This window comes from Excalfactoria chinensis, chromosome Z (assembly GCF_039878825.1).
Source record: "Excalfactoria chinensis isolate bCotChi1 chromosome Z, bCotChi1.hap2, whole genome shotgun sequence".
In the NCBI taxonomy this organism is placed as follows: domain Eukaryota; kingdom Metazoa; phylum Chordata; class Aves; order Galliformes; family Phasianidae; genus Excalfactoria; species Excalfactoria chinensis.
In genome coordinates this window covers 58,657,341-58,672,422 of record NC_092857.1, presented here as the reverse complement: position 1 = coordinate 58,672,422, position 15,082 = coordinate 58,657,341, and the positions used below count along the sequence as shown (strand labels likewise).

At 35.8% G+C, this 15,082-nt stretch overlaps 1 protein-coding gene across 5 annotated transcripts in view; it reads left to right on the top strand.

Annotated features, from left to right (window-relative positions):
• The window catches only part of KIAA0825 (KIAA0825 ortholog), a 225,993-nt gene that overhangs the window by 42,780 nt on the left and 168,131 nt on the right, over window positions 1–15,082 (top strand). For 4 of the 5 annotated variants that reach the window (XM_072358868.1, XM_072358870.1, XM_072358869.1 and 1 more), the window contains exon 4: window positions 1,638–2,307. In XM_072358868.1, coding sequence (XP_072214969.1) covers window positions 1,638–2,307 — 670 coding nt within the window. The remainder of the gene's footprint in view (window positions 1–1,637; window positions 2,308–15,082) is intronic. The other variant, XM_072358872.1, reaches the window with a different exon arrangement.

The window sequence follows — 15,082 nt, the reverse complement described above, 5'->3', positions numbered from 1 at the left end:
ACTCATGGAAGCACTATGAGATTCTTTGTAAAGCCTAAGAGTATTCAATTATGTGAAATTCCAACATGTTTGGTATATTGTAGTTCAAAATAATTAAAAGCTGAGTATGTATGTGAACACGTCTTCACTGAGATAACTTCCACCTAAAGTAATGACATTTTTAAAAATAAAATCTTTGTGATATTGGATGTATTTGTTAGCATGACTGGAACTAATCTACAGTAGATAGTGATCTACTACAAGGTAAAGTGCAAGTCTCCTCTTGTATACAGTTGACACTGATTTCTTGGGCTCAAAGGAGAGCTTTTCACACTTCTTTAAAACTGATAGATATTAATTTGAATGTTTTACTGTTGTTTTTTCCCCTAAGAGTTCAACAGTTTTCAATAATCAGGAAAAAAAGAAAGAAAAGGAAAAAGGAAAAATTGTTTCAATACTGAAAAATTGTGACTGAAAATATTAACAAAAAATCCAAAAGTATCACTGAAATTTCTGTCCTAAATGTTTTTTAAATATTAATTTAAAATATATACTGATCAATTGTTATAATGAACATTTTATAATTCAGAATTATTGAAGTACTACCATACTCCAATATTATTTGTTTCTCTCTGTTTCAGAATGAGAGAGGAAATAAAACTAATAATTCCCTACAAATAGAATTAACTAATTCAGTAGTTATGAGGGTGGAAGGTCACTGAGAGTTGCTTTACCCATCTATACAATGGGATAAAGCTTGGATAAAGGACATGAGAGGGAGGAAGAACTGTCCTTTTGCAGTTTACAATGACCTTTTCCTTGTTGGAAGACCCGGGAGAGAAGTTGTGGGAGGTGGGGGAGCAAGTGAAAGGGCCTCTACACCTTGGTTCATCTAAAATTTGCCTGCTTGATTCCTGAAACCCAGAGAATCAAGAGTGCCACCTATTTTGTTTAGTTTTCTTGTGACTGTGATGGGGAAATCCATTGTTGTTTCTGGGCAGCTAAGACTAAGAGTTGGTCTGTACAAATGAAAGTTTGGTGGGCCTAGGACTGTGGCCAAAGCCAGCCTGCAACAGAAGGAAGCTTTTCAGTTTATCACAATTTTTCACTTCTAGTTCTTTTAGAGGATGACATGCAGATTATTTTGTGCTTAGAATAGACTTTCTCTTAAATGTGAGCAGATCCAGAGCACAGAAGGCAACAGTATTTATTCTTTAAATTCCTGTCTTATGAGCAAAACCTGTTATTGTCATTGCAAATGTTAATTTCATACAGTTTTGTTTCCAAGATGTGGTGTGGACCAGGACATACAGGCCCTATCAACTGCCAAGGCCTATCTAGTGAACTATGGTCTTTCTCAGCTTTCCTTTGAACCATGGATAAGAACTGATTGGAAAAAAATGAGTTGAGGATGCAAGAAAGATAGGGAGAGGAATATGAGTTCACTGGAATAGGTAGATGAAGAGATGGACTGAAATATAAATGCATAGGAAAACAGCCTTTGTTATTTCAGTTGTTTATAGAGCAATTAGTTTCAGTCTGTTTGCTGGTAAGATAATTAGCAATGGAAGTAATTGGTACTGTAGCACAAAGCTGTTAATTTTATTAACAGAGTTAACAAAATATTTCTAAAATACTGTCTGATTTACTTTTGTTAGCAAAGGTTGCTGAAGAATGAGCAAAACCAAGAGGAAATGATTCTTCACTTCCTTCTGGATCTCTCTAGTCAGTGTGGTGTCTCATTTCCTTGTTCTCCAAGTGGGATGTCTTTTGAGTTTACATCTTCTCTTCATGCCATTGAGGATGATTCAACAATGGATGTGAAATCTCTCTGGGATGATGTGAGACTGCATCTTCGACGATTTTTAGTAAACAGACTGCACAGTCAAGAAGAGACAAATCCCAATGCTTCACAACAACAAATGCAGCTTAAAACTCAGTGCATACAGCAACTTCTGTTTCTTTACCCTGAATCAGAAGTCTTATCAAAGTATCAAAATATGCAGAGTAAGATGGTTCGTGATCTTCTACAGAACTGTGTTTTGTCGAGCTGTGGTGAAACAAATTTTGATAAGGTTGTTCACGGCTACCAAAGTTCCATACCCACACTATGCACAATAATAAAAGAGGATTTCTATATACTAAGTGGAACTATCGACCCTTCTTCATCACTGAAGTTTATTAATGAAACTTATCTGGATACTATCACTGAAGAAATAACGGTTCTTCTTGAAAGACTTTGTGAGCTGCAGTTCAAAGAAAATGCTCTGCACATAGTTAAGGCAAACAAGATTTCAAAGAAGCATAGGAGAACGGTTCATGCTGTGGGTTAGTAGACATAATTTATGTTCATTGCAGTTAGATATTATTTTAATGATACTGCTTGTTTTTGTTGTGTTTTTTTTTTTTTGTTGTTGTTGTTTTTTTTTTCAACACACCTTCTTATTTCCTGCAAAGAGAGAGGGCAAAGATTATTAATTCCAGCATTATGTTTTAAATGCACTATTGTAGTTTAGGCATAGACCGTGTCAGAATTGTGATGAAATACAGCTTTAAAGCAAAGGAAAGTGTTTTATACTTGTTTGTTTATAAACCATGATATTATTCACTGGAAAATGTTGTCATGCCTTAATCATTTTTCTTTTAGTGCAGCTAATTCCAACTGCTGGATATACCTTAGAATAAGAACTGCTTAAATCAGATTTTAAAAAATTTAAACTATTCCCCTCTTGAAAAATTTTGACTGGCAGAAGTTCTCTAACCATGAAACAGGCACAAAATTGTAGATCAAAGCTGACCTAAAAAGATTACTGTGCAGATTCTAATTTTAAAAATAAATAATAAGATTTCTATTTGTGCAAAAGCATTGTTAGAATTAATGAACCTGGTCATTTTTTCTCGTTCTAAGGAATTTAAGGCAGTAAAGGAATCTGTTATCAGTGTTTTAGTTTGTTCTTTTTCTCTGATGGTGAATCATAACAAGCCAATTTGCGAGAGGAGGAATCACAGCACTGCAAAAAAGTCAACCAGGATGCAGTTTCTTATTGTAATTACATGAAGTTACGTAACAGGGTTTTGAGCACTTCTCTATATGAGTTGGTTGCTTAGAACACAGACTTCCATAAAAGTGCAGGAGACTGCAGACAGAAAAAAAATAGGTTAGAATAATGTGAAAAATATAGGAACACGAAATAGATCTTCGGATGGTACAAAAACAGGTGAGTGACTGCCGTAAACAGAACCTGTGTTGGTTTCCCAGGGGCAGCCAAGCACAGCTCTGTACCATAGGGCCCACCCTTCAGGCACTGCTCCACATGGGTCCCCACAGGCAGCAGCACCCCCACCACCCCCACCACGACCTCCTCCCTCGGGCTCTAGTTCCAGCCCAGGGCTGCTGTTTGGGGGTACCTACGGGCTATGCCTTCTCCAGGCCCCATCTGCTGCTGCAACATGGTCTCTTCTGTGACTGCATGATGAGATCTGCTCTGCATGGTGCCCATGCACTGCAGGGACAGCCTGCTCCTCCACGGGCCTCCCTTGGGCTTCAGGGAGCTTCTGCTCCAAGCCTGGAGAACCTCCTGCCCTCCTCCTGTGCTGACCTGGGTGCCTTCAGGGCCACTTCTCTCCCATTTCTCAGCCGTCTCTCCCAGCTGTTGTAGTGAAGCACTGTTTCTCTCTCACATTTGCTCTCCCAGAGTGCATCCAGCTTCTTTTATGGCTCAACTGTGGCAGCAGCAGGTGCTTGTTGGAGCAGCTAGAGCTGCTCTGCAGTAGCCCTTCTGGGTTCTGCTCACACAGGCCCCCCTGCTACCAGAACCTGGCCAAATAAGTCCGATACAATGCACTGATACTTTGTCAGGCCCCCTCTGAAGAAAATTATAATTTCGTGAATTTTAAATTCAATTTACATGCTAATTTAGGATGAAAAAAATTCCACTGGAAGAAATGCAGAAATCATTTTTTAACAGGAGCTGAGGTATGGATGATTATGTAAAAGGTAAAGACATGCAGACAAGTAATGTTGAAAAGATGACAAGTTCAAGGCAAAGCTGATGTAGTTAGTGGGATGGAGTGTTTGTAGGAAAGAAGTATCAGTGTAATATTGAATTACAAAATAAGAAAGGTGACTAGTAGTGAACCAGTTGTGGAGAGACACTAACTTGAAAATGTAGTCACAGGACAAGGAGCAATGTCTTAAAACCGAAAGGAGGTTGGTATAGATTATAAGCTCAAAAGAAATAGTTAACTATGGGAGGGTTGAGGCCCAGAGAAGCTGTAGTGCCCCATCCCTGGAGGCGCTCAAGGCCAGGCTGGAAAGGACCCTGGGCAGCCTGAGCTGGTGGGGTCAGCCCTCCCCACAGCACAGGGTTTAGAAATGGATGGGCTTTGAGGTCTCTTCCAAGTCAAATTATATTGTGATTCTATGGTTCTATAAAGTTTGTAATTCAATATTTCTTTTGATCTCAAAACAACTCAAAACTATTCCAGCTGTCTCCATTTTACATTTAAGGCAGGGACATTAAAGTGACTGTAAAAGTGTCTGAAAAAAACACATTAACAGTTTCTGCATTAGGTGGAGGAAAAAATCAATACTTCAGTCTTTTAAGACAGTTACTTCATATGCCTAAATATTCTTTGTCAGAAGATGTATCTTTATACGTTTCTGTGTCACTGCATCTATCCAGACAGATCACCAGCATACGTTTTATTGTAAATTCAGTAGAACAGAGAAAAATGGAAATATGCAAAGCAAGCTTTTGGAGTTGTGAGCTTCAAAAATATTTACAATGAAGTCTAAAGAAAATGTCAATTTCTCGAATCCCTTACAATATTTTAATTTTGTTTTCCTGTGCTGACCTTCAGCCAGAGCACTAGGGATGCACAAGAGGCTGTGTGTGAGCTGATGCCAGCTGACAAAAGGGGTAGGCCAATCCCTTTGGCATCTTGCTCAGCAAGGAAAGTTGGGGGAAAGGAGAATCAACCAAACCCCAAAGTGACAACGGTGAAGTTGTGGCTAGGGTAATATAAGGGATCAAAGTTGTGAAGATTGATAGATTTTTTTTTCATTTTATTTCATTCATGTCTACTATATATAAATAATTGGAATTATTAAAAAAAAATCTACTTGTATCGTTACTGAAGCAATTGTTATCAAGCACTTAATTGAATGAGAGCTCATATGTGAAGAGTCTTTCTGGTAAGTAATTTCTGTCCATGAAATATTTGGCTGTACAAGATTTGTACTGTGCTTATTCAAGAAAAAACATATTTTCCCCTGGAGCTCAAGTGTTTACAAGGTAGTTTACATGGAAATAACTACATGGGATAAAATTCTACAGAATACAGTTTGGGGATGTTTATACCTGTAGACAGATTCTTAGTGTCAGGTGGTTTTTCCATCTACGAACTGTTATTAAATTCTGATTAGGCAAAGGATACTTTTACTAGCTTTCCACAATTATTAATTGAAGTCTGTATTTACACATAGTGTAAACTGAAAGATGATTTTAGTAGGTTGGCTTGACAATGGTGCCCAGTTTGCTAAGTATTAAACAACAAAACCAAACATGCTGGAGCATGGACAGAAGAGGGGAAGGCTGTTTTTTCTTCTTAGCTGAAAGACAGTTCTACCAATGTTTTGTATTTTTTTATGCATGTTGTCTCTGCCCTTTGGGAACCACCAAACCAACACATTTCAAAACAGCAAAATAATTTAATCTAAGACATACAATTGGGACTGTTATCCCAGAGGTGAGAAAAAGCTTTGTGTTTGCTTAGTTCACCCTCAGGGACATGTGATTTTTTTTTTTTTTTTCCCTGAGAACTACTGTAATTGATCCTCATGTATAGAAGAGAAAAATGAATAAATAACAGAAAATAATGAAACAGTGCTAAAACATCCAATAAATTTATATAGAAGACCTACTTCTGACTGGAAAATAAAGATAAGAGGTTTTAACAGAGTCATAAATCTTAAAAAAGTTTCGTGTATAACAGTCCATTTATGAAATAAGGAGTTTCTTTTATGTTCAATTAGAAGCATTATTTGTTGACTACTGTAATGAGCATGTATCTGTTTATCGGGATTGAGGATGAGGATGATTTGAGAGTGGAGCTGGCAGAACAGTGTTTGAAAAGAGGCAATGCCTTGCATCACTGATTACCACCTTTCATGGAAGTAGATGGTTTTACTTTATAACTTGATCCTATTTCTAGGTAAATCAGTGCCCCTAAAAAAACAAACAAACAAACAAACAAACAAAAAAAAAAACCTCATGCAGCATATAGACAGTAGTATTTAGCTTCCTATGCTAATGTAACAGATTTTCATCTAACATGAGTCCTCCTCATTGCAGTTTTTGGAAATTATATCTAAGGGAGTTTCTTTCTGCCCTGGGTTCCCCTGAAATATTTTTGTCTTGTATTTTTAGTTTATTTTGTCGTACTAATCATATATTTCTTTCAGAAGCTTGTGTAATGTTATGGTGTTTTGTAATGATTCATTAACATAAATAGCATGTAATTAATCATGCAAGAAGGTGTATTTTAGCTTATCTGCTGTGGTTTTTTGCTTCAGACACTGATGTGATATTTCTCAGAATTTACTTGCGATAAGTCTGTTAAATATGGATTATAATTCTGCCTTCTGAACCTTTTTGTGTTTCTTTGCTTATGAAAATGTTAATCTAGTTTAATCAGGATTTGCTGGCAGATCTTAATCCTTCATCTCTTTTAGATGAAGAAATAGCCACTCTTAACAGAGATAAAATGTCAGCCAGACACTTAAAACCCACAATATTGTACACATCTAATGTACTACTGCAAGTGTATTTTATCTATATAGATTTTATATGCACACAGAAAGACAGAAAGAGAGAAAATTCTTATGTGGACTAATCCATCTATCTTTAAATTTCCTTTGAGTAAAATTAGATAAAATGCAGAAGCTTTTTTTTTTTTTTTTTTTTTTTTCCTCTCACATGTTCACATTCACTGCCTTATTATTTTCATTTGGTAGTAAGCTTCCCAGAGACCCTTAAAGTGAATAGGAATTCTAATATGAAAATACTTACCCCTGGGGGATACATTTTTAATATTTGAACCATTAATAACTTTTAGAATCTTAGATTGTTTATAAAAATGCGATACAGTGTTCATTAAAATTAGTGTTTTTGTGAAAACAGTACTGAAAAGTGCGGGTAGACTAAAGCAGTAAACGCTGGTCTAAGAATGTTTTTAGAAACAAAGTAGTTAAACTGCATTCATTGCTGTGTTTTAGTATTCAGACAATATTTTTACCTGAGTGTACCAACCTCTTACTCATTTGTTGAGGAGGCTTCCTTTCTCTTTTCTTCCTCTTTATTTCTCACAAAGATAACCAATTTGGTGCTACTGTAAGGATAAATTCAAGTAAAGTTTTACCAAATTTATCAATATGATGAATGCAAAGCATGATTTCAGTTATGATGTTTTTCATTTGCATTGTTTAAATATTCATGAAAGTCTAAGGAATGTAATTGTGTTTATGGAACATGTAGTCTGAATATAGCGTGTATCTGAACTTGAATAGAAGTACTGATTGTTGTTTAGTGGAGCTGTACTTGTATAGTGGAGATGTGACCAACACGAGGAACAGGCTTTGGAGTAACCTCCTGAAATGGGGTTGGCTTTGGGCAATTCAGTGAAAGGGCTTGATAAGGCAAATCTATTTTGATGTCATTCATCCTGAAGCGTTCCCAGCAGCATGCTTTCCAGCTGATTGGAAATACGTGTTTTGAGGTTTGCACCCTTAAAGAAATTTGATTTCTCTGTGTTTGTGTGCACATCATTATTTTCATTTGTTTATTATTATTATTTCCTTCTTCTGAAATGAAGAACCATAGTTTCAGATATGCTTTTATCTTCCAGATCATCTAAAGTCAGTTTGTTAGCGATCTCTTGAGCCAAAATTGCTGCCTACAACCAGTCTTCTATGATCTTCATGGTATTGTATCCACCAAAAGCTGTCCTGAAATAGCATTGATACCTGTTAGTTTAGTGACTGCGTGAATGAACAACAAAATCAAAGACAAAACAAAAAAGTTATTCGTGTCTGAGAATAATTGGGGCTCAATAGTATAGTATGATGTATTCTCCTCTTTATATCTGGGAATTAAATAATCCCAGACTTTGTTTCACATGAATAGTATTTATGTTTTGAACCACTGTTGAGATTTCTGTCCTGGTTACTATCTCAAGCAGATAAATTTCAATATTTGTGCTATAATTACAGTTGGTTTTCCATCATACTTTCAGATACACAGGATTGCTGAAATCTAGCCTTTAAGAAGAAACGGGGAGAGTGTGGTGGTCACTTGACTTAACTCTTTGTCTCCTAGGAAGCCCTGTAGCATTCTTCTGAAGTGCCGGTAAACTATGCTGTTATAAAGTATCCGCTGTGGGTGGACAATTGTTAATAATAGCCAGTTTTACGTGCTCAGTAGTTCACCGTCATTATATTGACCAGATATCTGCATTAATACAAACAAGTTTTAAGTTATAGATATAACATATTGCTGATGGCCAAATGTTTTAGAAATATAAAAGCTTAAAACTTAATTGTGGAAATGTATTTAAAAGTTTTTTTCATAAATTTAAAATTTTAAATATTTAAAGATCTAAATACAGCAAATACCACAATGACTCAGAGATTGTGAAGAGAAAAATAAAGAAAAGGTATCAGAAACTGGAACTCCTTGCTTTTTTTTTTTTTTTTTTTTTTTTTTTTTTTTACAGCAGGCCCAGTATAAGCTGCTTATCCCTTTTCATAGCATTCAATTTCTCTTTCTGCATGACAAAAGTAGTTGATGTGTGTCAGTTACATTTCTGCTTCTCTGGCATTTTCTACTTTCTGTCACTGTAGACTTCCCAGTGATGTGGGTCTGACAAGAACAGGACTGTAAGGGACCTGTAAAAAACAATAGATGGGACAATTGCTGGAAAAGGGTGGTACATACATTGTAAGTAGACTTTATGTCTACTCACTTCTTGAACTCCACTCTGCATGGTGATGTGTGCCACTATCTTCCCAGTGTTCAGCACAGATGGGATGAAAAATCTTGTAGTATCCATCAGTGAAAGACAGGGAAGAAGTATGTATCAGTTGGAACTGCAGTACGGCTGTGCTCTCTGTATCTAACCTGCACAGAAAACTTGAGGCCATCACAGAAAATTACATAGGTCCTACATATGTAAAGAGTAAAAATTCAGGTTTCTTAATGAGATTTTTCATCGTAGAAATACTAGAGATCCCTATTTTCATATGATATGACAATCAAAATTGTGATATTCAACAGGATTCATTATCACCCAATAAATAAATAAATAAATAAACCAGATAGTGTGGGTAGAAATCTGTAGTAGAAAACTAAAAGACAATGGAGATACAGATATGATGCAGATTTCTGCAGTTGTTTTTGTTCCTTGGGAAACCTATAAAATTTTGACAGGCAAAACAAGGTCCTATTACTCAAGGGAAACATAATAAATGTGTTTGCATTTAATGTTGGAAATAATGTGTTCCATAGCCTTTTTGTCACATATTATTTATTTCTTATCCTTGCAAGCATTGTATTTGATTTCTACTGCACAATTATATTAAATGGAAATATGAGTAGTGCTGAAGAGAAAATAAAACCATCTGTTTGAACACAGCGAGCAGAACTTTTAATAAAAAAGAGGTATTCTTTTAAAGGCCACATGAGCATATTACCCTAGGACCACAAATGTGTTTCTAGTGGGAGAATGACATTTTGGTAAAGATTACAAAAGCATTAAGCTTGTTACTTTTTAAGCTTATAGTAGGGGGTAAGATAACAGTATCTAAGTGGCTGAAATGTCAATTGAACTGACAGAATTTCAAAGCCCGTAGCATGCCTGAATACCTTCCTTCTTCTTAGAGCTGTTGGTTGAAATTGCTATTAAGCTCATAATGTGAACAGTGACAGTGAAATCCTGTTAGGGATCCCTTGTCATATTGAAAAGATACTCATTTCAGGATTTGATTAGCATATTGTTTATTTATCTATGTCAGTAAACACTGATTTCTCTTTCCAAATTATTTATATATTACTGAACAAGAAATTGTTGATGTTTTTTTGACTTATATTTGTATGGGTTCTTGTATCCTAATGAAGTAATTTCTTTTTAGCTTTCCAAAAAGGATCTTGAATCTGTTTATTGAATTCTTTGAAAGTCCAAGGGCTTTTTGTGTAGTTTATTATTACTATTATTATTAATTATTTTTCCACTTTCCAAATGTCTACAGTTAGAAAACACCAACTAATGACCTTCATTTTGCTCTCTCAGCACACCTGGGTATTCTTCTTCAACACAAAGTGAGCACTTAACTCACTGTGCCCTCTAATTATTGCATTCTCCTCCCAGGTTTAAAAGATGGAAGTGATTTACTCTCCAGTCTGATACTTTGTGAGTGGCCAGGGGTCAATTTTGAGTTACATACTTTAGTGTTCTGTTTAATTGTAAGTGACAAGATTTGTGAGAAAATTATTGTGCTAGTCTCTCTATTACTTATTTGTGTATGTGAAGAAAAATGTGTTGGACTGTGGCAGATAAAAGAGACCTTCAAAAATTTCTTGTAAAAGGACTCCCACAGTACTGATTGAAAGTTATTACAAGAGTCTTTTCAACATATATGTCTACCATCATATAAGCACAAGTTAACTAGATGGCCCTGGCTGTGATTTTTTTGTCAGGACAGAGAAACTGTTCTATCACAAAATGTGTATTCTAAGAACAACTTTAACTTTTAGAGGGCAAAGCAGCTTTAGGCAGATTAGATTACAAAAAAATTACTTCTGTTTAAATCAGAGGTATATCACATCCAAAGGATGGATATTCCATGCTAAGTTAGAATATGAATGTGTGTTTCTCAGTTATTAAGAAATTAAAAATCTTCTCTAATTTTAAGTCATCTACTGAGTTTGGCTTTTTTTACATAAAGCTTTAGGATATTTTACTCTGTCACTGCATGTGCTAAATATAGCAAGGCATTGCAGATTTTTTTTTCTGTCTATCCAGACAGAATAACAACATTCTGGTTATGAATTTAGCATCTGTATCTCTTGAGTTTTTTAGTACCCTGGCCATTGAGGACTGTCTGGAGTTGATTTAGTTACTGGTCTCAGACTTTCAAGAAGGGTTTCCTTTTCCTCAGTAGCTTCATCTGCTGACCAACCTCAAATTAAAATCTGAATCTTTATTTTAAGACAAGTGTATTGACTTACTGTTCATGTGCTAGACAAGTCCAGCAGAGAGCGGACTTTCTGTAATAAAGAAATTGTATCTTCATCAACACACCATAGCGTCAGCTCATGTATAAATAGGTGTTCTAAGAGTGTAGTGGCAATTAGTAGGAATGAGTATGTGCACATCTATGTTGATGTATTATTAATCCATCGTTTGCAACACAGAAATTGTTCTAGCATTTTTACAAAGTGTTTGTTAAAGTGTTCCAAAGGTGTTTTTCTGGAACTCTGGAAATGGTAATTTTACTTTTTTAACTTTTATTTTATTTTTTTTCCCCTGTTTGCTAAGCTTAAAAGAGAATGTTTTTTTTTATTCCTGTGAAAGTACCTGCGAGAACTTTGTGGTGTTTTTGCCTGGGTAGAGTTTGGAAATTAACAGATGTGTGAAGCAGAAGTGTGAGTTTGGAATCCAGCTTTATAAGTGTTTTTCTGAGTGATTTCTCCTATTAGAACAAAAGCTGTCACTATCTGCCTCTGTTGTATCTTGGAAATTCCAAGGAGTAAGAGAAGCAGAAGTGACAGAAGTACTTTAATCTATTATTTAGGGAAATACATAATATTGTGTGTAGGCTAAACAAAGGAATGATGAATGCTTGATAGAAGTTTGTGATTGGTTGAAAGTTCCTAACAACCTTAATTTTAATAGAGTGGGTGTGATGTAGTTAACTGATCTGTGTGAAATCCAGCCATTCCACTGTGAGTGTAAGTGCAGAGGATAGAAACAAAGTTAGCAAACATTTCTGTATTTGCAGATGCTAACAGACGTAAGATAAAAATAAGAACATTAATTACTGTGATTTCAAATACAAATCACAGTTTTTCTTTTAGGAGTTAGAGGATATACAGAAGTCCTATCAATGGTAGCATTCATAAGGAAATCTGGTGGACCTGACGGTACAGTAGTTTCAGAACAAGATGAGTGAAGTTTTTTTGTTAGTCTTTCTTAGAGCTCATCCTTAGAGCACCTGACAAATTCCTTGTAATTAGCCCAACAAAGCTGTGAAATAGCTGTATGCTGTCAAGTAGTTAGATTGGTGAGATGACTCGTTTAAGATTATTACATAAATTAGGTGTCAGAGCATGATCAAGCATTGTAGCTTCAGCCCGTTTCCAGCACTGGTCTATCCTTTTGTCATTTGGTCGGTGAACGTGATTTCATGTGAAGATTTAATTTTGACAGATGTGTATACTCCTTATTGGCAAAGGACTTAGGTATTTGCTAGATAACATCAACTGTCACGATGAGGGGAAACTGGTTTCATTTAGCTGTGAAGATATTATGGTGTAGATTTGATTAATTTTTCATGTATAGCGCATCTCCTTCAAAAGATTAGTATAGTCTTCACTGAGGTTATTGAGTAGCCAGCAGTAACATCTCTTTTTCTATGACAGACAACCTCACTTGATTAAATGTGTGCAAGTTTATACGTGCTTACCTTGTTTGTACATAAATTGAGATCCCTTACTTTTCTGCATTATTATTTTTTTAATATATGCATGGTGCGAATGGTTAGTGTAGACGTTACAAAAGCCTGATGTTAATGGTAATGTCTAATAAGAAAATGACTGCTGTTTTTAGATCTGAGACCATTTAAAAGCAAAAAGATGGAGGGAAGTAATCCAACCTGCAATCTGTTTGCACGAGCTTTTCTAGCCAAGTCTCATGGCACCTGTGCATTTCACTGGAACTAAAGGAGAGCGAGCTGTGAAGTAAGACAGGTGTTTAAAAAACCTTAAACACTCTGATAACAGTTTGCATCCATGCGGTTTCCTTTGCTGCACTGATAGTTCTTTGTGGATCTGTCATTTTCAATCAGCAGAGAGTACATGTGATCAGTATATCTGATAAACTTGTCAATGCCTTTTTAAAGCAGGATTCCCTAACCTATTCTACTCAACTCTCCTCCCCCCTTAAGTTTTTCATCATTTCAAGTAGGACCTTGATAAGACAGAGATATGTCACAGGCAGGTGTGTATAGCTAGCTCAGCTACAACTAATTTGTGCGGGAAAAAATTAAATCAGGAGGTAAATTATTTCATGATTGCTCATTCCCAACAGAGTTGGGCATCATTCTGAAGAAAATATCAAATAATTGGTTTCAGGCCATGTCAGACACATGCAATTCCCTTCACTAATGGCTGTGTGAGGTAGCAGTAGGCCTCAGGGGTCACCAAAGAACTGAAAATAGCTTAGTGCCAGGCAGAGCAATAGAGAGACAGAGCACATAGGAAATGAAGTGGCAATAAGTGCAATCTATAGGGGAAATGTGCTTCACTTGGAGTTTAATATATTGGCTTAGAATCTGGCAGTAAGCCATGCAACAATTGTTTACCTTTTTGTCAGCATCTGCATCTGTTCTGTTTTGTAAACGGCACTTAACTTTTAGTCAGTAAATGCTGGAATCAATAACTGTTAAGGGATTTCCTTTCTTTTTTTCATATTCCGTAACAAATGCATACTACAAACGTTTGCCTGAGATTAACAAGGAACAGACATTAACAGGGTCAAAGGGATTTGGCTGGGAAGATTTTATAGCTTCTTGGGTTTGCAGTAATTGTGTCTGTGTGATTTGAATGTATCTTGTAACCTATCCAAATTAAACTGTTAAAAAAATGTTAGCATGCAGTAATGAAGATATTTTTTGTAATTATCTTAAGTACTGTGTATAGAAAACTGCTGGCACTGTTTATAATAATTTCTGTGTAGTACTGTGTATTACATCTGCTGTGCGGAAATATTAAGTTGCCTTTTACAGTATGAGGAAATTAGTGATTATGCCCAGCAATACTAATTATTTGTATCTAGCAGTTACATTAAAAAGCATATATCACCATGCAGCTCAAGAAGAGAAAACTGTGAGCAAATGTCCATAAAAATTGACTATACCATTACTAAATGCAATTGAAATGACAGTACAGCTTATATACAATCTCTGTTTAGGAGACACTCTCTGCAAATGAATGCTGCCATAAATGCAAGATTGTTACAATGCCTATAGCATCACTTAAAAGTTAATATCACTGAGGGGTGAGGAACACATTATTGTTAATGGAATTTATGTATGCAACTCCATCTGTACGGGTTTGAAAATTTACCCCTGGAAATATCCCTGCCAGTAGTTGAGTTTCTTTTGCTTTATTGGGCTGTTTATTTTCAGATTTTAGCAAAACATTAGTTTCGTTTATGGAATGAATTTATTATTTATATGCAAGTTCTGCTTAGATTTTAAGTTTAACATTACACATTTTCTTTTCAGTTTTCTTGCCCATCTAAAATTATTGGTTGAAATGTCTGACACTGCTTTCTTGTGTCCCTGGAGGAACAATACTGGAGGTCTATCTTCTATGAATTTAAGCCTTACAAACTGGGGCAGGGGAGTGATATTTAATGTACTGGGAAGGTATTTTTTAGTAAAATTGATTAAAAGAGTTTTAAACCCTTTGTTCCTGCTGAGGGAGAAATCCCCACTGTAATCACTGAAGAAGGCAGCCATCAGGTTGCTTTCCAAGGATTCCATCATGAGTCTCAAAAGCAGTTTAGTCATGTGTCTCTGTACACTGAGTAGTAAGACTAATTAATCTGAGAGCAACGCTGTCATAGCAAAGCTATTCTTGAACACAGCCAGCTTGCCTATGATGCAAAAATTTCTGCACCGCACTTTACTGTGTCATGTCCCTGGATAGGCTGAAATGATCAGAATTAGTCATTCAATTTTTTTGAGATGCTGTGAATGCCAATTTTTAAAAATAATAACAATAATAAAAATAAAGTGCCAGGCTCAATAAAATAAAAAAAC